Source organism: Varanus komodoensis, unplaced genomic scaffold, assembly GCF_004798865.1.
Source record: "Varanus komodoensis strain SLA01 unplaced genomic scaffold, ASM479886v1 scaffold1, whole genome shotgun sequence".
In the NCBI taxonomy this organism is placed as follows: domain Eukaryota; kingdom Metazoa; phylum Chordata; class Lepidosauria; order Squamata; family Varanidae; genus Varanus; species Varanus komodoensis.
In genome coordinates, this window is record NW_025335268.1 from 130008724 (window position 1) to 130033766 (window position 25043).

At 39.7% G+C, this 25043-nt stretch overlaps 1 protein-coding gene and 1 non-coding gene across 5 annotated transcripts; both read right to left on the minus strand.

The window, feature by feature from the left end:
• Positions 1–643: 643 nt before the first annotated feature.
• Positions 644–24984, minus strand: ELK4 (ETS transcription factor ELK4). 4 transcript variants are annotated; one of them, XM_044446031.1, is made up of 6 exons: positions 24722–24984; positions 18068–18213; positions 15689–15904; positions 12940–13815; positions 11604–11720; positions 644–8888 (listed from the first exon to the last, which is right to left on the minus strand). In XM_044446031.1, exons 2-6 carry the CDS (start codon positions 18122–18124, stop codon positions 8790–8792), a joined length of 1365 nt encoding a protein of 454 aa, XP_044301966.1. In that variant the 5' UTR covers positions 18125–18213; positions 24722–24984; the 3' UTR covers positions 644–8789. The 4 variants fall into 4 exon arrangements, with proteins under 4 accessions (XP_044301966.1, XP_044301986.1, XP_044301977.1 ...); XM_044446051.1 differs by lacking the exon at positions 18068–18213 and having other exon boundaries at positions 24908–24984; XM_044446042.1 differs by lacking the exon at positions 18068–18213.
• Positions 19093–19165, minus strand: TRNAR-UCU. Its single transcript has one exon. It is a non-coding gene; the product is annotated as a tRNA-Arg (tRNA).
• Positions 24985–25043: the final 59 nt, after the last annotated feature.

Below are 25043 nucleotides of genomic sequence, written 5' to 3' on the forward strand. Positions count from 1 at the left end.
TTGCAGCAAGAGCTTCGGGGCCAGTCCTGCAGTGCAGCAGAGAAGGGATCTGCTTCGAGACAGAAGAATGCAAGAATCAGTGGAAGAGTGGCAGCTGCAGCAAGACTTTCGAAAGTGTGGTGCTGCTGCTTCAGGCAGCAAAATGTCTTTGGAAAAACCAATAAATACATCTTCAGTGTCAGTCAATTGAATTTCCGCACTACTTCATGCTCCTCAGTTTATCTACAAATGAATTAAACAGCTGCAAATACTGTAGATGACGTGGGAGGGGGGATAATCTAAAGACAACAAGAAGAAGAGGCTCAAGGTGCTTAGTTCCTTCCAATGAGATTCTCACATTGTATCCAGATAGCATGCAAGTATTTCAGCTTGCAAGGTTACATCTGTGCCTTTGAGATACTCATAATGTTACTTGGCAACAAGTATGCATCATTTAAATCAATTTAAATCCAGGAATAGTGTCATCATTACATATAAGCAGGAGTGAAGCTTATATTATACATGCAAGAGGGGTTCTGACAATACTTAGTGATTACATTATTGCTGCTCTTTCAATTACCCACAGTAAAGATTTGTCAGAAAAAAGTAATGAAGTTGCAACTGCTTTCCATTGCAAAGGAGAGTAACATTCAAGATAACAAAGTTTGTTAAAAAATATTTATTTAGAAAAATACAACTGTTTTGCAAGTCTGGTTGCACATACTTATTAACATGATTTGCTACAATGTTTAAGCAAACTTGCATTATTATACAAAGCAAATTCCTCTGTCAGTTCTTAAACAAAATATTTAGCACTTCCCCCCCAACACTTCTTTTTAGAAAAAAAAAAAGATTGCCACAAAAGTCTAAGCAGTAGAAAATGTCACCTGATTTCTCAGGAAAGACCTTCATTATGGTTGGATGTACACTAACCTTTCAAAGCAAAGCAAATCCATAAAATGGCATTGCTGTGCAGTCCTAAAACACTTTAAGACTAACTTTGTAGAATTCTTGGTCAAATTTCAAACACTGCCTTAATAAAAACATTTCTCAATTAGCAGATTTTCTTCCCTTTCTAACATCTCAGTATTATGAAGGCCTTCCTAATATCTTACCCAGAGGTGCTTCTAGTCAAGACAATAATACTGAAAAGTTACGTAGCACTTTGGCTATTTATGCAATTGCATTACATACCAGCATTTACACAATGGCATTAACATACTGGCTATATAAAAGAGTTCAGCTTTTCAATTATATAAAAGAGCAAGACTCCAAGCTACTTTTCCCAGCTAACTTCACACGACTATTGTAGCAATAAGCAAAACATTTGCCAGATATCAAGAAATCCTGACTAGACAACATAGCCATATCCTCAAAGACAACACATCCAAGGTGCGTATGCTTTCTTTTTTGATGTGCAAACTCTGGATATTTGAGGCTGGTGCAAAATGACCAAAGAAGCCCAAGGCCCACCTTACTCCACGCTAGCCCAAATTCTTCCTGGGAGGCAGGAGGAGGCACTGGAGCTGATTTTACTTCCTCTATGAAGAACAGTGCAAAAGCCTTGGGAGGTCAGGGACCTGGAATGAGAAATCCCTTTCCCTTCTTAAAGCTCGCTGTGCTATACTCTGGGCAGTGAAAGCAAATCCACTCCATTTACTTGTTCTTGTATGTTAGCCTAGACTGAGGATTATCACATCTACAGTTAGAAGGTAAAGACTTGACAAACCATTTTTTTGTGCCAGATGCATATTGGGTAAAAGCGGACACTTCCCTGCAAACAGTAACCCTATAGCACAGAAAAGACCAGGAAACCAACTGTGTATTATAAGTAAAATGGCAACTTCAGCAACATGCTTTGCCCTGTGGCACCAGACCAAATCCAGCAAAAACCTAGAACCATGAGAATATAGCAAGGGGTGTAATCTCTGAACAACAGAGATGCTAGATGGTTCAGTGAGCTCCTCCAACCTCCTCTCTCCCACAATGTTCTACAGAATAAACACTTGTGCATATACATGCATATACACACAAGCATGAGTGCACACAAACAGCAGGCTAACTGAATGGACCTGCATAACCATGCCATATCCTTCACTAAATGTAATTCTAATAGTTGTCATTTTCTAGGAATTTCCTCCTCCATCAAGAGATATTTATTTATTTATTTAAAACTTTTATATGCTGTCCTCTATGCGTGGCATCTCAGGACAGCTTACAAACACCAAAGAATATATACTCTGTCCTCAGCTTCCTCCACTTTTCACAACCTCTTGTTTCTCTTTGCATATCTTTACAAGATGCAAACACTATGAACACAGAGAAGAAAAGCTTTAAGTATTTCATTATGGTAGGCATTACATGAGCAGAGCTGACTGGAGCTGGGGTCAGACTAGATGGCCCATGCGACCCCTTCTGACTTGCTCTTTTTCTATATTTCTAAGTATGCTACTGTACCTATCCCACTGTGATGTACATAAGGCCATCTGGTAACTGCAGTGAAAATTAAAAAATCTATTTAAAATTTTATTTAGAACTAGACTTTGCCATACAAGGTTGACATCATATTCATTAAAAACTATTTTTAGCACGTAATATTTCAACACTGAAAGTCAAACTCTAAAGCTACACTTCAGAACATATTTGTGAAGAAGATAGCTCCTAGTTCAACAGACATACTAAACCTGTTCATTTACGTTCATTCCTAATTACACAAACATGACAAACTTTCTAAAGACCAGCTATGAAGACAGCCTTAGAAGACAGCTAGAAGATTTGTGAAGAAGACCCTATTGACAGCAATGAAACCTTTCCTAGTTCAGGTGCACTGAATACCAATTCTTAGCCATCAACAGCAAGGGCGTACAACTGCCTTCATGCTATGCTTTTATGCTCTTTGGTAGCATCTGGTTGATTAACATGGAATATAAGATGCCAACAGACCATCAGCCTGATCCAGCAAGACCTCTATGTTCTTCCTGCTCAAAGATCTCCTACAGGAAGGTCTGTATTCCTTATCAGCTCTCATGTATGCCAGTGCAGAACATGTTGACTCCAAGCAGTTTGGAATTTAGCTCAGACATGGATTCTGAGTTGGCCATTTCAAATCTATCTTTCACGGGATATGAAAATATAGCCTCCAACATTTAACCTTGGTTATCATTTGAGTAAGGGTGCGTACACTCAATGACTTTAAGCGCCAGCTACCATGAGACATGGAAGAGAGCGACAAAGCAAAGTCTAACTTTGCAAGTTTAGCTGCCACGATCAAGCAAAGGCCTATTGCAATCTTGTGGCAACAGATAAGCATTTCAACCATTCAGGTTATAAAATGACAAACATGTGAATGGGAGAAAATGTCATAGAATATCAGTATGTTTCAGGAACTATAATGTGGCATAACTGATTCCACTCGAAATCCTGCAAAAGTGCAAAACATTTTAAAAGCTGCATCTAAAAAGCACAGCACTTCCAAGCTTAAATAATACGTAGAATCAAGATGCCCATCTGGCCTGCTTATGTCTATAGAACGTGTGCACCTATTTTTCCTGTTTTGTCCAAACTACTGGATTAGCTTCATCAGTTTGATATTCTATATTACTCTGAAAGGTTTGGAGGGAAGGGAGGGAAATCAGCACTAGAAAGAATGGCCAACCACGTTCACATTTTGGAAACAGATGTTCAAACTGCCTTCTGTACATCGGAATTTCAAAACCATGTTTGTTGGGGCAAGAAGGAGATGCAGTGAATTTTTACTTGTATTAAGCACAAAGGCCCCTTACTGAATGATTTGCACTCACCACCTGCTTTAAAACTACCTGAATTTTCTATTATCATATGTGTTAATTACAACCTGCCACCATCAACCAATCATCCATTGTTACCAGAGGTTCACTGCAGTAAGAACTAAGTGATGCACTGCAGAATCCTAGAAGGGCTGAAAATTTTGATATACAGAAGTTTAACTCATCCAGTAAACTCCTATATTTGTACCTTCCTTGATTCTAAAGCCTGTGTGTGCTTGTGCCCTTAAATGATTATAAACTAGTATGGGCACAAGTGGGCCATTCGTGCCTGCTGGTCAGCATATTTCTTGAACTACAGGACAAACCAGATGGATCATAATCTGATTCAGTAAAGCAATGTCTAATGCAAGCTTACCTACACAGATGTCCAGCTTGGGAAAATGGACTGGGACTCCAGGTAGGCCAGATTGAGCCCTAGAGGCTGGACACTTCTGCCATAAGTGACTACGATCCACTTGCTAGTTTGTCACAACTTCACTTACTTTCTCAAATAATTTGGAACTAGTGGGCTTTGTTGTTACTTTTTGAAGGACAAGAGATGGTTAGAATCGGTGTACCAAAATTAGCTCCACTAACTAGATTTCCTACTGGAAAATACAGAGCATTAGTGACTGGTAATTAAAGAGCAGAAAAGATAACTGATAGCAGATACTGCTTTTCCACAATACCAAGTGTTAATCAGAAGAAATGAAGGAAGTACACACCTTGGACAGTTGGGGGCTCTTATGTTGGGACCATTAGCACACAGGGTGACTGCAATAACTTGAACGAGTATAGAAGGAAGACAAATAAAATACTCTTTGTGAATGCTGTGGACATTATCTATGTTGACAAAACTTTTGATGAAGTGCCTCACAATATCCTGTTTAGCAAACTAGCAAAAAGTGGGCTAGATGGAACAACTATTAAGCAGCTCCATAATCATTACAGCAGAGTTAACAAGTGGGATGCTTCAGGGCTAAGTCCTGGGCCCAGTGCTTTTCAACATTTTTATTAATGCTCTGTATGAGGAAGCACAGGATAACCTGGAAGACAGAAAGGAGATTCAGTGTGATCTTGATCGGTTGGAACGCTAGGCTGAAAACGAGAAAGAGATTCAACAGGGACAAATGCCAAGTTCTGCACCCAGCAGAAAGAAACCAAATGCACTGTTAGAAGAAGGGGAATACTTGGCTCAACAATACTGCAAGTGAGAAGAATCTTGGAATTCTTGTAGATCTTGTTGTAGTTCACAAGCTGAATATGAGTCAACAATGCAACGTAGCTATAAATGCTATGTTAGGTGCATTAACAGAAATATCACTTCTAAATCAAGTGAAGTAATAATTCCTATATTCAGCAGACCTCAGCTGGAGTACTGTGTCCAGTTCTGGGCACCACAGTTTAAGAAAGATGCAGACAAGCTGGAAAGAGGAGGGCACCAAGGATGATACAAGGCCTGGAAAGGCCCTATGAGGAGAGATTGAGTGAACTGGGTATGTTCAGCCTCAAGAAGAGAAGACTGAGGAGTGATGCATGAAGGCAATCAGAGAATGAACAATTTAGAATAGCCAAAAGGTTGTCAAAATATTAGTTGCTGAAGTAAAGAATCATTAGACACCAAGTCATAACAGTATATTATGCACAATAAAAAACAGATTTTTTTCTGTAACCATCAAAAGGGACTAGACACATAACCAAGAAAATTTAGGTGCTTTAAGAAAATGTAATTAGGCACGATCAATCCAATACACATTAAAAAAAGATTTTGACCTAGCTTAAGTGCCAGACTGTAATTCAGCCTGTACAAACAGTATAAAAATACTTATCATGTAAAATAATGATAGGTCTGTACATTTAATTTGCTGTAAAAAGGAAGCTATACATGAAAGCAAGTAAGATTATTATTATTATTTTAAACCATGTAAGATTTAAACCCAGATCTTTCAGGACTAATTCTGTGAAAGAAGAACTGCACTGCCTCTTTCTAGTATAGGAAGAAGGCTGTATGTGATTCACTAAAAGGGATCACTGACCAGAAAAAAACTGCCAAGGGCACAGGTTCACTTTAAAAAAAATGATGAAGAGAAGGGCAGGTCAAGTGGCCAACAAGAAAGATTGAGGATCTTAGCCATACTGATTGCAAAAGATCTTGCACCAACAGAAATGTTTAAAAAATACTCCCTTAGTTGCAGAGACAAGCTTGAACCTACAATGTCAAAGATCACAATCCTCAATGCCAAGTGTATTAGCCATTCCCAGTTCTGGCTAACAGCTCTCACTCCTAACTATAAAGCATCCATCAAACAAGAGGCAGCCCATCAGCTCAAACCTTCAAATGAACTATGTGTCAAGGATGAGACAAGCAAGCAGACAGGAGAGGGAAAGGGAGAGGTTCAAGAACAAAGATATAAAATCTCTGTAAAATGAAGCTCCATCCAATCACCAAGAACAGCAGAACAACACTTAAACCTCAGAATGGTCAGGCAACTTCTCAGTGTCTTGGGGAAACTTGCGGGGTTCACTTATAGAACTAGGTATAGGTACTGCACAGGTGCATCACACAGCACACAAGACTCTACAATAGTTGAACAAAGGCAGTCCATGTTTTCCTACTGTCAGAGGAGGAGGGGAGGCAAATAATTTAATTACTATTCTTTTAGTGTGCAAGAAGAAATTTAAAACAAATATCATCATTTTGAAATCTCTCCTACGCAATAAGCAGCCAGCCTAGAATGACTGCCCTTAAAAAGTGCTGCTCTTTTTTGCCCTAAAGGCAGAATACAAACCACTGTGCAAATATCACAATGCAGAATGCCTATACTCTCTTATTAACCGCAGTTATTTTCTGGCATGTCTATGCTGAAACGACTATGAAATATTGCACTTTCTATTTAGGTACAACAGGCATGGGCCTTTCAATTCCATCTCAGCAAAAGCATCTCACGTGACAGACAGAAAACTGTGTGTAATTTCTCTGGTACATTCTTTTCCTTGCACCAGATGTTTAATAGGAGTGTTTTTATAAGGACAGTCCAATAACTTAACTGTTGCACTGTTCTTGTGAACATTGCCTCACAATGCTGAAAAGGATCTGGTTTACCATATCAATGCAGACAGTTTAAGCAACTGTCTCCTTCCTTAGTATGGACTCAACCTTGGGTGGACCCTTATACATAAGTGCACACTTTGGAATCAACTCAAATCTTGTGGAAGTGCCTTAGTGACCGTGTAGAAATCTCCCTGTTCACTATAAAATGGGATAGATACAGAGCAGGCATTTCAAGCTTCTCTCTAGCCTTACGCTGGAGATGCCATCTTTGCTGCTAAAGATTCCACTAAAAGTCATGATTACAGTTATGATAGGAAAACTATCATAAACTATCCTCTGTTCTTACTGGGCAGATGGCTAACACTGCCTAAGGTCAACAACCACCATCACCACCACTCCTACATAAACACACACCCATCTGTTGATAGGACATTTATCACACTCCACTGCTGGTATGTCTCTTGATTTCCCAACAAATAGCTACTTTACACTACAAATCTTAAGGTGCTTTCAGAAACTGATAGCCCTGACACCTGTCAGGAGATAAGTGTGCTATTTCTGAAAAAACATTCCGGTTTCTCATGCATCTCCTTCTACTAAGAAAAAACTACTTGAGCGTGGCCATCCCTAATCACATTATCATCATTCTTCCCATTTTTGTTCTTACCTATAAGCAAGACTTGCACATCAGAAAGCCAGCATAATATTACTGATACTCTTAACTACCACTGGGCTAAAGAAATCACCCAGGGAGGTTTGTGACAAGACTAAGTGCAGGTGAAAGTTGCTTTTTGGCTCTATTATATTACAGGCAGCTTGGGCCAACCTGCCCTTTCCCACCCAAAACCTCCTTATCAGCAGAAACTTTTTGTAATAACTGCATAATATTTCTAGCTTAAGGAAGCTTTGCACACTGAAAACTTTAGTTCAGCTCTTACTCATATTCAAATGAAAAAATGGATCACCCAGAGCTATTGGGCTAAGCCAAGCAATGCCTCTTCTTTGGGTACCTCATTGGTCAAAGAGAGAATAAAGAATAAAATGCAAGCGTTCACTTCTCAAATGCTGGAACTACATACGACATTATCAAGCAGCAAGACAACACTGCACACCGCATGTCAAATACACACTTAGCTGTAGGGCACAACAAGTCCACTGCAACAATCTCCAATTAGCATTGTTAATTTAAATTATTCTCTATTAAGTATCAGAGGATTTTTTAAAGTTTTCTTTCCTTTTTTGCCTACCAAGTAATATCAGAGTTAACACATTCAAATATTTCTAGACAATCAAAGCAATCCATTCCACAAGCTATGCATTTCTGTACTATTTAAGCTTACACACAATACTTGGGAGATGAACTGACATTTTCCCATATAGATATAGAGCTAGATCTATAACTGGATAAAGGCTATTACCCTCAAGAGATTACCCAATTCTCTTCTATGCCATTGCAAAAGTTTCTCCTTACAATGACACAGGGTCTTTTTCCTGTATGAGTAATACAGAAATTATCAATCCCAAAATCAAGCCTCTTAAAAAAGCTATTTCTTGGAATGCCAGCTTCCAAAAACGATTACTAGTTTTATGTGAAAGATAAGAAGCAGGAGTGGAAGGTTATCAGTCATAAGAGACAATGTGTCTGTGCTATCAGGCTCTGCAAATTCAGTCATTGCATCCATACAAAAAAATATTCCCTTTACCAAAGAGAAGCCTTCTTAGACCAAAAGAAGCAGGGGAGAGGGAAAACAATGGAGAAGAGTCTCCAATTAAGGCATTTTCATACAAATTCCCTTATGTGTCAAAGAGAATTTTTGCAAAGGCATTTGAACTGGGAATGGCAAAAGTCAACTCGGTTTATAGTGTGTTTGTGGAATTACAAGCCACTCCTTGAAAACTGGATTATGTGTTTCTTGATTAAATGTTGTCCTCTTTTTTTTACCCATTCTGTCCTCTTCCCACAAAGACATACACTATGTCTTCTGCACATCTGGGGAGAAAGGCCCAGGAGTGGAAGGTCCATCCATTCCTGACACAGTAAATGGTCCATGTGTATTCAGCACCGATGGGAACTATAAAACAAAAACAAATGTTAAAGTTGTAGAGATGTTTATAGCTACACTTGCCCTGGCATTTAGGTTTTCCACTGATGGCTGATGCATTGAGGCCTTGATACTGGCAAAAGAATTCTTCCTTTGGGGAACAAGAAAACAATGACCATTTGTGGGGAGGGAAAGGCAGCACAGGGTTTGCTCCGAGTTCAGTATTCATGCTATTAAATGGTTATACAAAAGTGGCCTAGTGCAGCAAAGCCACATGACCAAGTTCTGACAAATGTACCATGTTATAAAAACATAAACAAAACCTTCATCCTCAAAAACATTTTTACAAGGCCATTTTTAGCTACTTGAATACAGAGGTAGAAGGCCAACCTTGATTTGACTCTTTCACCTCAAAAACAGTCCTGTAAAATTATTCTTTACTCTGCCCACCAAACATCCAGCTGTAGCTTTGAAAAGTTGCCTCTCGCTTCTGCCAAAACAGAAGTGCTTATATATTACTTATCAACATAACCAATAAATGTAAATGGTTCAGGCTTTGCTGTAGGTTAGACTGTGCAGTATTCAATGCACAACCCTGTACTATATTTTCTCACATATTCCCCAGCCTCATACAGTACAATCTCCACGCTGCAATCTTAATTCATATGTACACATATCCCATTTTCACGGGAGGGGAAGTGGGCATTACAATCTGCACAGTAAAGATACATACTGCAATTTCATTTACCTTAAAGGCTTAGGACACAGTCAAAACATCTCCAGATCACTGGTTTACAGTTATACTGATTTGGAACTGTTTTGGAAACATATAAGCCTGATTCACATTCTGAACTTCCCTCCCACAGAATACTGTGCCTCAACAGAAGCAGACCAGATAGCCAAGTAAGTACCCATCTGAAGGTGGCACCTGTATGCCACTCATTCAAACGATGAAAGCATTATATAAGCAGTTCCCGGCTTATGAACAAGTTCTATTCCTGAGAATATGGAAATTCTTCAAGTCAGATTGTATATAGATGGGCTTCCACATTCATGAGGGTCAGGGTCACAGGACCCCCATCAAAGTGGAAAAGCTGCAAATATCTCTAGGCTCCAGCTCCCAAACTCACCAGCACCTCCTCTTTACAGCAAGGAAATGCTAGAGAGATTTCCCTCTCCAGATGGGTGGGGCAGGCGCTTTTGCTTCTCCTCTCTCTATGGTGGTAATGATTTCCTGCAGTATTTTTTTAAACAAATTAATAGGCTTTATGGTAGTTCATTGGTAATTATGTGTTGTTCATAACTTGGATGTTCATAACTCGGGGACTGCCTGTAATATCCTCAGTTCACTGCAGTATATAAAGGAGGTGAGTAGTTCTGCTTCCAATGTTGTAATATCCATCTTTTAGTGGTCAAGAGGATGCAGTGAATCCATTTATGCAGAGCAGTGGTTAACTGCCATAAAGTAGGTAAATAATGTAAAAGAGCAGGTACATCGACAAATATTAAACAATGTTTGTTTTAAAGTAGTGCCACAGCCCTTTCAAGACAAGGGAGATAGTTTGGTGATTCAATAGAAATACAGTAGAGCTGTCTAACTTATTTGTATTTTGGAATCCTATAATGAAATTAATGATAGTCTGCTCTATCCATGGAGGTTCTCCTTTTCAAACGGTTGCCCTCCATGAGTTGAAGGTGAGGGCTGTAGCTCTTTTTCTGCTCAAGCATTTGCCCTATTCAGGGTTAGAATACCTGAGCAGTGCCACTGCATTATTGCAAAAGGCCACCATAATTGCAATATAGGATTCCAAGTATAGATTGAGATGGTTCTACTGTTTGTTTATTCAGACATAAAGGGTGCAATCCTATGCACCTGTAAACATAAAGACCTATAACATGCTGTGAGTTGTAGGTCTTTCTTTTGTCTAAACATGTATAAGTTTACACCTTAAACCATTTCTCTCATCTGGAAAGCAGTATGGCACTATTATGTAAAGTGAAAAGTTAATTGTTCATCTTTCCTGAAAAAAATGGTGGGGCTTATCCCAAAAAATTATGTCAATGACAAAACTACACTTGCTGATCTGGATTAACACAAAGAATCCACTGTGCTATTCTTTGTATTTCATGAAGAATTTTCATTGAAAGAACAGAGGAAGATGTCATTTTCCAATCTATTGCACTCAAACTAGAAAGTTGCCAAGGAATCTTGTCGGAGAATTAAGGAGAATGACAAGTCTTGATTATAAAGACTATAGCTAGCACTGGCCTTCCTAAGCAGGAATGGAAATCCAGTTCAAACTATAGTTTTCAATTTTGTTTTCAGTACTAGTATTAAACAGTTTGCCAGTTCAGATTCTGGCATGGCATCTGTGGGCAGCACTGAACTACAAACTGAAAGTGCAGAAGGAAAGAAAGGAGCACAAGAACCTGTGGCTCATTTATGATCCTCCAAGATTTAAAGAATTGGAGTGGGGAATGCACAGCCTTCCAGTTATTGGACTCCACTGACAAGCAAGCAGTCTTCGTCAGCATCGTTTATGGTGAATGTGGATGCAGTTTCAACAATATTCATACCACTACACATTGCCCATGCCCAGTACAGAGGACAATCTAAACTGAAACTCATTTCTAAATGAATAAAGCAGCTCACATTTAAATGAAGTTGCAAGAACATGAGGTATTTTCATTTTCAAAAGATCCTCTTAGTTCTTTAACAAATCTCATCTGTTTTCTGGAACTTACCTGGAAAAGAGTGTTAGCACCTTGTAATCTTGCTGGACTGAGGGGAGCAACTGGACTAAGGGTGCTCCAGAAATGGATACTGGAGAGCAAGGGACTTGGGGTCAGCAAAATAGGTGTCTGTGAGACATACAGAGCAGGGTCACAAAACCAGTTTTGAGAGCATTTAATAGCTGAAGTTTCCATTAAGTCCAATATAACTTGCAAACACATTATTCAATTAAGTTACTTTAAACGTAACACAGGTGGGGCTGAACAGCAGAACAAGACTAGAAAATCATGATTTAGAATTATACAGCCTTTACAAAGTGATCCTAACAGTGGAAATCTGCTGTCTAGTTCATGTGCAAAGTGTATGGTGTGAGGTGGTATAAATACTCTCTGCTGCTTCCCTACTCTGCATAAAATGTTCATAAGCCTTCAGATTCAAAGGATTGCAAGCCTCAAGGGTGCAATTCATTGGACTGTGCCCATGGTGTGCAAACCTACAATAAAGTCAGAGCTAGATGGAAGCAATCCTAGCAAAAATGACTCTAGTAAAATTCATATGAGCTAATTTGCAACATCCATACCTTGTTCATGATACAGGAAGTAAAAATAATATTGTAACCTAGCCACAGCCCACACAGAATAAATGCCCAAAACTAAATTTTTTAAATTCTACGCAAAGTGCAAAAACTGTGAATGAACTTTGCAGAATAATCTATATAAGAAGACAACCTACAGTGTCAGATCCACCACACCCATGGGAAAAAATTGCAAGCTTTTGCCTATTTCATTTGCCTATCTACTATCCTGCCTAGGCAACATGAAGGAAGCAAAGTGAAGCAAGTAACTGATCTAATGTCTTCAGCTATCAAACTTGATAAATAACAGGGACCAGGTTGCAGGGTTGCATGTTTCCTACCACAATCTATCATGAAGTGTAGATTCTACCCTGCCACTCTGCAATATTTCTGCAAAACCATTGTTAATAGTGAACTAGGGTTCATCCTTAACCTAGGATCTGAACCTAACCTTATGTTAATATTTCAGATCCTGTGTAAAGCAGGAATCCTAACTAATTCTAGTTATGCTTAATATTGCTGCAGGTGTAACAGTGCATTAGGCAGGAGGGATCTGCATTCATACCCTGCCTTTTACTATCATATAGTGAACACACTTGTTTTTTGGCAAGGTACTTGATTACATTTCCATTTCAGTCTCTTAAATATCTAGTTTTGCGCCCTACATTCAGATAACACTTGACACATCTCTTACCAGAATGTCACCAAAGTAGCAGTCACTTTTCTACCAAACTTCCTGTATACATGAACAAAAATAACAGAATCAGGATTACCTGTGAAAAAAGTGCTGGTGTAAGAGAAGCCGTGGGGAGAGAAGGGCTTAGTATTCCCAATGGACTTGGGTCACTGCCAGTAATGACCAGAGTGGGAGCAATCTCCAGCCCTTTGGGCTTTCTAGTTCGGCTATGACGAAGCTCCTTTTCTTTAAACTCCAAGGCTTGGTTTTGAGAATGCTCTGGCTGCTGGCAAGCCACAGACTCAGTGTCTGTGTCTATAACCAGATCAGGATTGGAATTTAAAAGTGGCAAAGGAGACCTGGAAGGAACCTGAAGAGGTGGTGAAATGGAGGTTGCAGGAGGTGTAGGGGTGAAATTGGTGGTCAAGTTTGGCAAGGATTCTGCAGTTTCACTGGGAGCCACTTTTGGTGTTACTAGAGATTCCAAGGCCTGGAGACTTTCATCTGAACCAGAACTAAGCATAGAGGCAGCTGATACAGTAGAGGTCAGTTGAGCAGTAGAGGCAAGGGGAGATACTGAAGGCTTTTTGGACGACATGGTCACAAATTTTATAACCGAAGGTGTTGGATCCTGAGGAATTTTTTTCTCTGCCAATTTCTCAGTTGGGTTTTCCATCTTGATTGGCTTAAAGAGTTTTACACATGAGGAGGAATTCAGGGAGTTCAAAGTAAATGAAGAATAAAGGCCTGAGTGGATATAGTCATTGCGGCTAGAGGATTTTGCACAGGATTGATGCTTCTCTTTTGCACAATTTTCCATGTCCTTTGTAGCACTGCTAGCATCTACAGAGCCTGTTTGCACTTCACCATCACCCTCAATCTTGCCAACTGCTAGTGGATCCATATTCAAAATCTCCGGATAAGACACAAACTTGTAAACAAACTTTTGACCATTCACTTTTTTGATGATGTTCTGTGGAAACATCAAAACAGTAAAAAGCATCAGGCAACCTTCTGGTTTGAATTCTTGCCACAGACATGCTTCAGTTGGACATCTTGAGACAGCCCCGCATCAATTAGGAAATTCTGTAAACTTGACCATGAGTATTATATGCTCATTTATTACAGAATGGATCCAGGCTTAGTTAGCCTCATTAAGGTCCTACTAACTAGGATTACCCATCCATGCTCAGTCATTCTGGCTCTAATCAAGGTACATATGTCCAGTTAGTTTCAACCAGCCTATTGCATTTAGCAATTACAGAATATTCACAGTTTATAAAAAAAAATGCTATTGCATTCCTCTGGGCTGGCTACCCACACAGCCAGAAAGCTGATCCATGATCAGTATAAACAACAATGTTTATTATTATTATTAGTAGTAGTAGTAGTAGTAGTAGTAATTATTTCATTTCTATACCACATGTAGCTTAAGTTCTCTGGGTAGTTTACAACGAAATATAAAAACAATAAATATAATAAAAACATTAAGAATTAAAATTAATTTAAAAGAACATAAAATTACATAAAGGAACATTAAAAATACAATAAAAAAGACCCAGCCAAGAATACAAGAGAGGCTCCTGGCTAATTGTGTCAGGTTCCTGAATGGCCAGAAGGTCTTTAAAGGCTTCCGCAAAGAGGGCTGCTTTAACCTGGTGCTGAAAAGATGGCAAAACTACATCACAAATGTTGATCATAATGGGGACAGATTACCTACATATTTCCTGACTTTGATCCAGAAAGCAAGGAAATTTAAACCTAAATTCTGAAGACAGGACACTTGTATTAATGTGAGCACAGCATCGCCACATCAAAGTTAAGTATTCAGAAGGCAGAACATTTATGTAAGATTTCAATATAGCTGAAGGAAAATGAACAGTTGAAACACAGAACTGCAGCCATTTCAGTGCCCCTGAGCACTTGTTTGTTGGCACTCGTTACCTTTGTACTTACTGAAGCACTAAATGCTTCCATTTAGTGCTTACATGCAATGCGTAATAGCTAATCCAGTGTTCTTGAGCCCAAGTTCTAATATGCCAGTTGGAGTTGACATTACTTCGAAAACATTTAACATTCTTATTCTGCCTATCTTTAGACAAAAGCAGATTCAATCACTTATTAGGTGCTTATGAAATATCAGCATCTGCTTTTCTTGGATGTGCTGAATATATTTTTTCTGGTGTGCTTTTGTTTTCTCCCTCACCCAAAGTGGGGGGCGGGGGGGGGGGAAGCAATCTTTCTGCAGAACAAGTGGGATAGCTTCCCATGCCATTCAATGTTGCAGCAAATATATTCTTACTGCTTTTTTCTTATGTTCTTATTGAGGAAAGGTAGCAAGTTACTAAGCAACAAACCTAATGCAGTATATGTGAGGAGTGACCCAAATTCGAAATACAATTATTTTGTATTGTTAGGGTTTCCATAATCCCCAAATGTGTACCCTCTTTAGAAATCTAACAGCTGCTTTTCAGATAAAGCCTCTACTAAGAGTGGAAGATAGATTTTTTCATACATTATTAAAATTAAGCTTTCAAGTCTTTAAAGGCTAAGTGCATGTGCATCTATATAACTGCCACAAGAAATGGAGTTCTTAGACACTCAAGCTTGTTTAGCAAATGAAGGTATTGGGCTGAATGGGAGTTTAACTGCTTTAACATTCTATACTATGTCATGAAACAACTACATTCACTCAACCCAAGTCAAGGTAGGGCATGTAAGCATCAGCTTTCCTATTTGCAGTCCAGTCAGCTCAATCCTTGAAGTGAATGAGAAAAACAACAACCTCTATTAAGCAAAGGCTGCAACACAAGATAGTTCAACATCTGGACAAAAGCCTGAGTTACCTTCACATAATAGTATCTGAGAGCCCGACTGAGTTTGTCGTAGTTCATACTGGGTTTGTTCTTGCGGATTCCCCAGAGGCGAGCCACCTCTTCTGCCTGCAGAAGTTTGAACTCTCCATCATTGGAGGTCCAACAGATGATATCCTTCTTCCGAGGCTCCTGAAGGAGTTGCAAAAGGAACTGCCACAAGGTGATAGCACTGTCCATAGCAGTGAGCTGGAATTCAGAGGGAGAGAGGAGAGATGGTGGTCACTGAGGCCTTGTACATCTCTTTAAGGATGTGTGCACAACTCCCTTAGTTGGACATGGGCAACAGGGAATCTGTATTCGCAACAATCCATGCCACCAGACAGGAAACATGGCTTGCCAATGGAAACTAAACATAAAAGCTTTTCCACATGGGTCTGCATATATTCTCATTTAGCTAAATCAGGTAAGCTTGGAGAATCACACTGACTCACAGCATTGATCCACAAAAAGCCCCTGCGTGTTTCCAGTTTCAACTTGCCTCATAGGAAACTGTGCCACTACAGCAGCCAAACAAAACTTCTCTCTCTATTCAAGACAAAAATAGCACACACAAAAACAAAGCAACTGCAATGCAACCACAATTGCAATTTACTCTTTTTCTCTTGAGAGAAAAGAGAAAGGGCATTACTACGTTGCTGGAAAAAAGTTTCAGGGATGTATTCAGGCTCTGCCTTCCACATGAGGAAAAGACCTTCTGCAGGAAGAGGGGACCCCTGCCCAGTTTAGGGGCTACCCCTCCCAATGTCTTCCTCTGTTCATCAGGATCTCCTATCTCTTTGTGTAGTAGTTTCCGAGGACTGAACAGCCTGCTGTGGGAAAGCAGTGGCAGAGAAGTTCACTTTAGCTAGCACAATGGATCCAGTTTAAATCTGAAGCTAATACAAGTGTTCAAGAACTGACCTCCATGTTGATTTTAGCATTAACCCCACTTCTAAATCAAATATGTATTACAAAACTGAAAAAAATATTCCAAATATCTGCAAATATGTGTTGCTTTAAAAAAAACCTTATTACAATCCAGGATGTAGGCCGATGTGCAGAATGGCTCTGGCTATTTCCTCTAGGTCTTCAAGGCCACCTCAAAGTTTTACAGTTATCCTTGCTCAAAAAAGAGCATGTGCAGCCAAGTAGCCAAGAAAGCTGGCAAGTATAATGTTTTATTTTCCTTCTAAACTAGTGCAACTGAAGAATGCATGAGAGCTCTGCAGTTATATACAGTTATATATAGAAGATATGTATAACATATTAATACAAAATCCTTGGTGAATGAAATATTCACCTGAACAAGCACAAGCTTTGGTTTCACTTTGGTAGGTATTCAAAAGTGACACACCCCTTGCAAATTCCAGTCTTTTAATGAGGCCCGCCTTCTATATATCCTTGCTCTAGGCTAAAAACAGGGGCCAATAAGATGTGAAGACAGCAAAAGGACTTCCTGGAAGACTACAGTGAAGGGTGCGCTTTTAGCCTTGGCATATCACTACCTTCAGGGTCTTCTGATACCACAAATCCTACTTGGATCAGAAGGGTAGGAAATTCATATTCAAATCATAAAACATTTCATATTCAAATTCTGTTACTGAATAACATTTCCACTTTTTTATCAGGAGAGGATCCACATAAAGAAAAAATAAGCAGCCTACTCAGACATACAGAGTGAAACAATTTAAACAAGGTTCAGAATTCCTATTTAAATCATGTCACAATGCAGGGTCTTTCCCTTTAGACGGAATCTTCGCATCATGAGAGCTTGCCAAATGAACTTGTCGTTCAAGGTGCTTAAAACATGCACACCAAGATTTGTGGCCTTAGCATGATACTTTTGTCGTGTCTGGCCACAGGCTGCACTATTAAGAAAACAGGAACACTGCCAGTGAGGTGGGAAGGAACATTTTCCAAAATGGATTGCCCCACCTCCAATGTTCTGTTTTTCCACAAAAAAAGCTGGACCTGAGCTGCAAAGTATAACAACATCTTTGCTCTGCTGTTACCTGTTGATGTCCTGGAATAATTTTGATAACTATGACGATTTCACACACCTCCGTGTTGACATGTGTGAACTTTAGGTATCAAGTAAGTGAAAAAATGGAAACCCCATAAAGTTCTAGTGCAGATTGAGTTCCCAGATTATGGAGGAAAACATTTAGAAGAGGCACAGTGAGCAGTCATGACACAGGAGTTTCAAGGCACTGAATTGCCTCTTGAATGTCATGGACTGACTCAAGTGCCTGTGTTCCAGAGATAATAGGATCTAGATGGCCCAGGAGGCCCCTTCTGACTCACGGTGTTCCTATGTTTCTATAACTGTGCGCAGCCCAAGTGCTACTGCATGCATGCTGGGATACCCACAAGTCTTTCGAGCTGTACTGAGTGCTGTTGTAGAGGCTTCACAACTTTGAGGAGCATCCTTCATTTTCCATGGTTGCAAGAGGAGGAAGAATGGGCCTGAGAAATCCTGGTGAATGTTCAGAGAACCTCTAGATCAGTCACAATCTCTATTTTTTTAAGAGAAACATCAGAACTTTAGCAATGAAACTGAGAACTCTGAGAATAAGTTTGTGAGCTTTCCTAAATCTAATCAGAATCAAAGCAATGTCAGAATTTTTAATAGCTGCTAAGGTACAATGCCCCCTTTGACTCTGCCATACATTGTGAATAAAAATGGATTTAATTGACATTGTTGCCACTTGATGAATACAAGGTTCTCCACACTCTGAAGATGCAAAATATTTTTATTGTGGAACAAAAGTTAAGTAAACAAAAACAAAGTGGCACTTTTTAGTAAAATAAACACACGCACACCCCTTTGCTATGACACACTTAAATCCACCTGTGTGCAATTCCAGTGCTACATGGTTTCAGATTAAATATACCAGTTTCTGGAAGACTCCAGAGTTTGTTGGAGAGAATATCAAAACAAAGACCATTATGAAGAGTAAAGAGTTATCAAATCAACTCTGGGATAGTCATGCAGAAGACCAAACAGGGATGGGTTATGAAAAATATCCCAATCTATCCACAACCCACAGAAAATATTACACCCACTATTACAAAATGGAAAGAATATGGCTGAACTGTGATTCTGCCTAGAGAAGACCATCCACCCACACCCAGTGACGTCATAAGGATATTAGTCAGAGAAACAATCAAGGTGCTTCTACCAAATGTTCACTTGGAAAGAGGGATGGGGTGAAAACTGCACAAGCGACAAGTTTTGCGCCACAATAAAAATATTTTGCACTTTCAGAGTGTTACATAGAAACACAGAAACAGAGCGAGTCAGAAGGGGCCTCCTGGGCCATCTAGTTTGACTCCCAGCTCCAGCCAGCTCCACTCATGACATGCCCACCATGTTCATGTCTAAAAATCTAGCACGCCCAAACAGGGACTTGAACCCTGGACCCTCAGATTAGAAGTCTGATGCTTTACTGACTAAGCTATCTGGGCACTCTACTGAGCTATCTCGGCGTTGAGTATCTTGTGATCATCAAGTGATAAGATGCCAACTAAACCTAGTTCAGTTCCAGGCTATTACACAACAAAATGTGGAAAAGTCAAGGAACGGAAGCACATACATCTGTACAGGCACTATAAATCAGGGTTCTCTAACATGGCACCCAAACATTGTTCTTTTTTTTGTTCTTTTTTAAATATGCATACAATGAGCCATATGCTTCAACAAAAGCAGACCAAATACCCAAATATTTGAAGGTGGCATCTATGTCACCCATTCATATACCAAAAGTTTTGTAAGGTTCTCAATCCATTGCTTTATAGGATGCATTTATTACTCCATTTTTTAATATCAGCCTTTTAGCTGTTAGAAAGATGCAGTGAATCCATTTCCCCTTCTATTTCTAAATTTCCATGAAGCAAATAATAAATAATAATTTAAAACACCATGTATGTCAATGAATATTGAAGACTGTTCCAGTACAAAATGTATCTGTAATAATAACCACTTCCCACAAAGAAGGCTATTGCCAAAGCACATGTTAAAAAGAAGCATTTGCTGTATCATACCATCAGCAATTAGTTGAATTAGATAACTCTTTATTAAAGAAATGTTGCTTTGTCCAATAGACACGAAACAAATGCTTTTACTGAAAAAGACATGGCCAAATTCCATAGGCATGATAGGTAGAGACCAAAGCAAGGATCCACTGATTAAGCATTTTGTGAGAGTGTCCAAAGTAGTTTCTGAAACTCCGAAATGTTCCTTCAGTTCCAAAATGGTTAAATAGTCACAAAAAGAAAACACATTATTCCCCATATGGACAAATATTCACCATAATCAAGGTCTGTGAATATGAGTTTCCATATGTATGGAAGGATTCAGTAAATATTTGGGAATTAATTCTGTTCAAGTAAAAATCTTTATCACCCAGTTAACAGAATGGATATAATCTACTGCATTACAGCCAGCATCCAAAATCTACTTTACATATGCCAAGGATGGTCTTAAACTTTACTTGTTTTCCTGTTGGACAGAAGACCTTCATGCTGTGTAACACAGCTTTTGAAATATCTCTCAGTTTAATTTAATATTTTCCACTCAAAGGTCTTCCAATAAGTTTGCAACTGATATTTTCAGTAGCCTTGTTCTCACATGACAACCAGAAAGAAACCCATGCATTGCTATTGAGTGAAGACCTCTAGGTTGTTTGTGATTAACAATCCACAGTTAAATTATAGTCAGGTTTCACACAAAATTTGAAAACAATCCAGAGTCTACTTGAACTCTGGTCATCATGACATGTGGCCTAGATGACTGTCAGCATCCTTATTTGTTAAATGACACTATGGAAGTACTAGATCGCAGCCACAGTGGCTTCGGGACCAGTGAATGGTTTTGAGTCACATGATGAAGCTAAAATACATAGCTATTCGGAAGACTGCAGTAGGATATATTTTATTAATGATGTTTTAATTATTTGCTGTAAAATACCATTAAATGGGAAAGAGGTGTATAACTTAAACATAAAAGAAAAAAAGTTGCCAGCTTAATTTTTGAAAGTTATATTTTTGTACGTCTGAGAAATAGTTAAATTACCTTACTAGGTTTAAATAGCACTTTGTTCCTAGTAGCAGCATAATTAATTGAAAAATACAATCTGAAAGCCCACAAAGAATTGTGGGGGTGAACTATGGGAGCATTAGCTATATGTACAGACGTGGTTTGAGGTTGGGGGATCCATCCTTAAACTTTCCACTACAATATGTGAAGAAGGTGGATTATACACTCTCAAACTATTAAGGGTGGAAAGATAACTGGACATGAGGAATGGGCACCTGAGTATGGACATCTGCCCAAGATAACTTTGCTTTCCCAGCTTCTTTAAACTGTCCACTTTACAGTTTAAGCAGTCCTTTGGAGAAAGCTTGATTTGGATTAGAGAAAGCATTTTTCTCACTGACCTCAATTATCCACAAAAAAACCTCTTTCCTTGTAAGGAAAGGGAAAGTTCCCCAAACAGTTTAAATCAAGTGTGGGCAACCTGCAACTTTCAGGCTAATTTCAAAAGCTATCTTATTTATATAAGCCGTCCTGAGTTAATCCGTTCTGAGCACTTCCGCGGAAGGATGGGATATAAATGCTGTAATAAATAAAAATAAATAATAAATCTGCATGCCATCATTCAGGCCTCTGGAAAGAGCATGTGAATGAAGAAGTTAAGAACAAAGATCAGGTGAGAGGTAGGCAGAAAGAGACGAGGGAATCAGCTCTGGCCTCTGCACTCTGCTGCCTTCAGCCCCATTCACTGCCAACATGCAGCCCCTGACAGATTACCCATGAGGGAATGCAACCATCAACAGAAAATGGTTTCCTCTGCTGCTTAAATAATTGTGGGGGCGGGATAAGCATCATCAGTCATACATCGCCTGCTAATTATTTCTCTCTGTGCATTTTTCTCCCTAAAGTTAAGCAAGCCACCCAAAACACTGATAGTTGCAAATCTGGAGAATCTTCCACCAAAAGTAAAAACCACCCACTTCTCTCTGGGTGGCCTTATTTCATTGCTACATTGGTTGGCACAGGACCATCAACTTTGCTACTATACAGGGAAAATATTTATACACTTTTTATTTTTGCGTAAAACATTTTGTCTCAAGCATACACTGTGATCTCCTCAGCATTACCCATGAAGTTCACAAGAGAAAGCTTATGGAGTTGATTACAAATAGCCACCATATCCTTCCAGAGATCAAAGTCCTGAACAGAAATGTAGCATTTCAATGCTTTAGCAGTTTCTTTCATCCAGGTTCTTAGCAAGTATGCACATGTGCACACATACACTCAAACACAGAGAAGTTTCACCACCCCTTTCACTCTACAAAATGAAGCCCTCATGCTTTCAAACTATTAGTTCTCACCAATATGGTGTCTCACCCAACTTAATGTTTTAGAACTAAGCTTTCGGAAGCATGTCCTCAGAGATTTTTAACACATACAGAAATTATTGTACACAGTACTAACAAGCTTTCAACTCTCTCCCCACTCCAAGAGAAGCAGAATAAGAGATTCTCTGCTGAAAAAGATTACAATGTGGAAATCCGGCTGGTAAACATGAACCCCTCTGCCAGCTTTGGAGCTTTCAAAAATATACATTGGTTTATTTTTCCAGTTAGTTCCTACCAGCCACAAAAACATCCTGCCGTGTCTCTCTGTTTTGCTGACGCCTACTTCTGTCCTTGCATCTCTTGGCCAATGCAGGAGCAAACAGAATGCAGCACAAAGTTAGGGAAACAGGTATGCTGCAAGTGAAGTGCAGCGTAGATAATGATGGAAAGACGGAAGAAGAGTGCCACAGTACATGAGATGTGGAGGCAATGAAACAGGCAGGGATCAGACTGGGCAACAAAGAAAAAAAGGAAAGGAAGGGGAAGGGGAAGGGACGGGATGGGACAATCCCTTAGAACAAGAGCCAAAATGGATCAGTTTCTGAAAGAACTGGGATAAACAGATGGTAGTTGCAGAACTCTGGGTGACTTGCAGTAACTCACAAGAACTTTTCACTCCCATCTAACTCTTCTAACAAGAGCAACAACTAAGTCTTTCCCCAACTCCTAAACTAGGATGCTGAGAAAAAAAATTGTCCATGGAAACCAAATATGGACTTCTGTGTGCAATATTTGCAAGCTGGGTTTTGGTGCTGATCACAAATTTCTGAATTCATCATGTACTCAGAGCCGCCCTGTTTCTTAACTATTAATATATGTCTATCCACTTGAGCAACTATTTTGCACCTGGCTCCAGTTGTTGGATCTCAAGGGTCTAGAAAAAAAAATAAACATGCAAGTTGCAAACATAAAGTTGGCCCATTCTTGAATTAAAATGAAACAAGGAATGATTAGCAAAGGAACATGGATTTGGGGAAATGCTAGAACATTCTGACAAGTCTGAACAGAGTAGGGAAGAGTAAGAAAACTCAGAGAGAAAGATTAAAAAGTATTCCAGCAAAATGTATAGGCTCAAAAGATCAGCAAGAGCTTGTATTCATGACAGTGGAAAGGGAAGGCCATAGCCAAGTGTGTCTTAGAATTGAAGGATACCTGGAAACAGTGGGAGCATAGGCAGGTGTGGTAGGGGTCAGGACACATAACAAGGACTAGCTGCCACTTCTAACTGGTTTTAGCATTCACAATCACAATTTTTTGGTAATATGAGGCCGGAGTTTATCCATCCTCTGAAGTTTGGAGGTGAAATAGGGTACTAAAATGTGTCAATAATTGCTAGCAAACAGCCATGTTGAATTAAAGCACACATATAGGCACAGGTCTTGTTCACATAACCAATTTCAGATTAAATAAAGCTTTCACAGTATTAGTACTCTTGGTATACAGTGAAGCCATGGATTTTTCTTTGAAAAGATGCAAACATTACATGAAAACAGTCTATTCTTCCTTTTGCCAGACAGTTTGTCTACCCTTTGTAAAAAGTATAATAATTTTAAGAACAGCCAAAAAAAGCCTCATATTACCTCCAGCTGCAATGAAACATAAGTTTCATACCAGTACATAAGTTGTATTCTCTTGCATAAAACCTGCAGATATACCTAACACAGCTTGTTACATTCACACCAATGCAGTTCCATGTTCTCAGGAACTATCACAAGCAGCAACAACCAAAACTGTGTGTAAGAGAGGCAGGGTAGGACCATGGGCCCCAGGGAAGCCATTAGTTCCTCAAGAGGGGGCCTGCATGCCATAGGAATCACATCTGGAAATTTCAGTACAGAACAGAATGCAGCAATGGGGTTAAATTGCACAGGCTGGGACTCCAAGTGAAAACCCAAGCGTTGTATGACAGTGCAACCATATCAGGAAAAATGAATGCAATCCTGCGACTATCGTCTGGCAGGTACAAATCTGAGCTGGCTAAACCAGAAAGGTATTTCCCCCCTCCCTCCCTCCCTCTCTCTCTGATTCAATTCTTCACATGTAAAATGGCAAGAGTAATTATGATAAGACTACCGTAATGAGTGGATCATATGCTGTGCTGCAAAGCAGCATGTATCAGTAGTGATATATAAATTCATAATAATCAGGAAACGATTAATAAAATCAAAATAGCAATTATCGAAGCAAGTGGCACAAACATCTGTCAAAGCAACCTGAAAGTGGAGGAATGTATAAAACAACTTCAGTAAATGATAAGACAAACTGCTAATACCCACATGGAAAATATAAAGCATAGGGGAACGGAGAGAGAAGAAGCAGACAGGGAGACGAAAGAGAAGCAGGGAAGCACTTTAATCAGGTTTCAAGTTCAAAACTTTTTACAAAAGCCCCAACTCTACCCTTGATTATGCATATTAATAAGGGCGATCCCCTGAGCATGTGCAGAGTGTATTTCTATCAACCTCTGCAACTAGAGCCATCTCTTACACAGAGAGGATTAGCGATCGGGTCTCGCAGTCCACATTGTGCGCGTCTTGCAGGGCGATCCCGGCCGAATTCGGCGTTGAGAGAGGAAAGGACCTGGGTCCGGCCCCCACTCACCTAGTCGGAGCCCGCCGGGCGGCAGGCGTTCCCGTGAGATGGCAGGTGCTGAGCTCCCTGCCGAGTCTCTGCCTTTCATGGCCGACAGTCCCCGGAGAGACTTGCACTTCGGGTCCCCATCCCTTCGCGGCCAAAACCGAAACAAGGAGGCGCGTTACGAGACTCCCTTGCAGACCAGTCACTTACTCCGTAACAGGCAGGCACCCCAGTCCCATTACGGCCGCCGTAGCCCACACTTCCGCCACCCCCGGGAAAGTGAGGACAGAAACTCGAGGACATCGACCAATCGTGGTAGTCATATTAGGGAACGAGACCAATGAGA

What these genes read in the sequence shown, in the direction of transcription:
- ELK4 (XM_044446031.1), bottom strand. Translation starts at nt 18,124, where the DNA reads ATGCTCCTCAAAGTTGTGAAGCCTCTACAACAGCACTCAGTACAGCTC. An exon ending in CAGTACAGCTCGAAAGACTT is followed by an intron (nt 15,905 to 18,067) that starts GTGGGTATCCCA and finishes TCTGAATTCCAG; the next exon opens with CTCACTGCTATGGACAGTGC. An exon ending in TCAGATACTATTATGTGAAG is followed by an intron (nt 13,816 to 15,688) that starts GTAACTCAGGCT and finishes ATGTTTCCACAG; the next exon opens with AACATCATCAAAAAAGTGAA.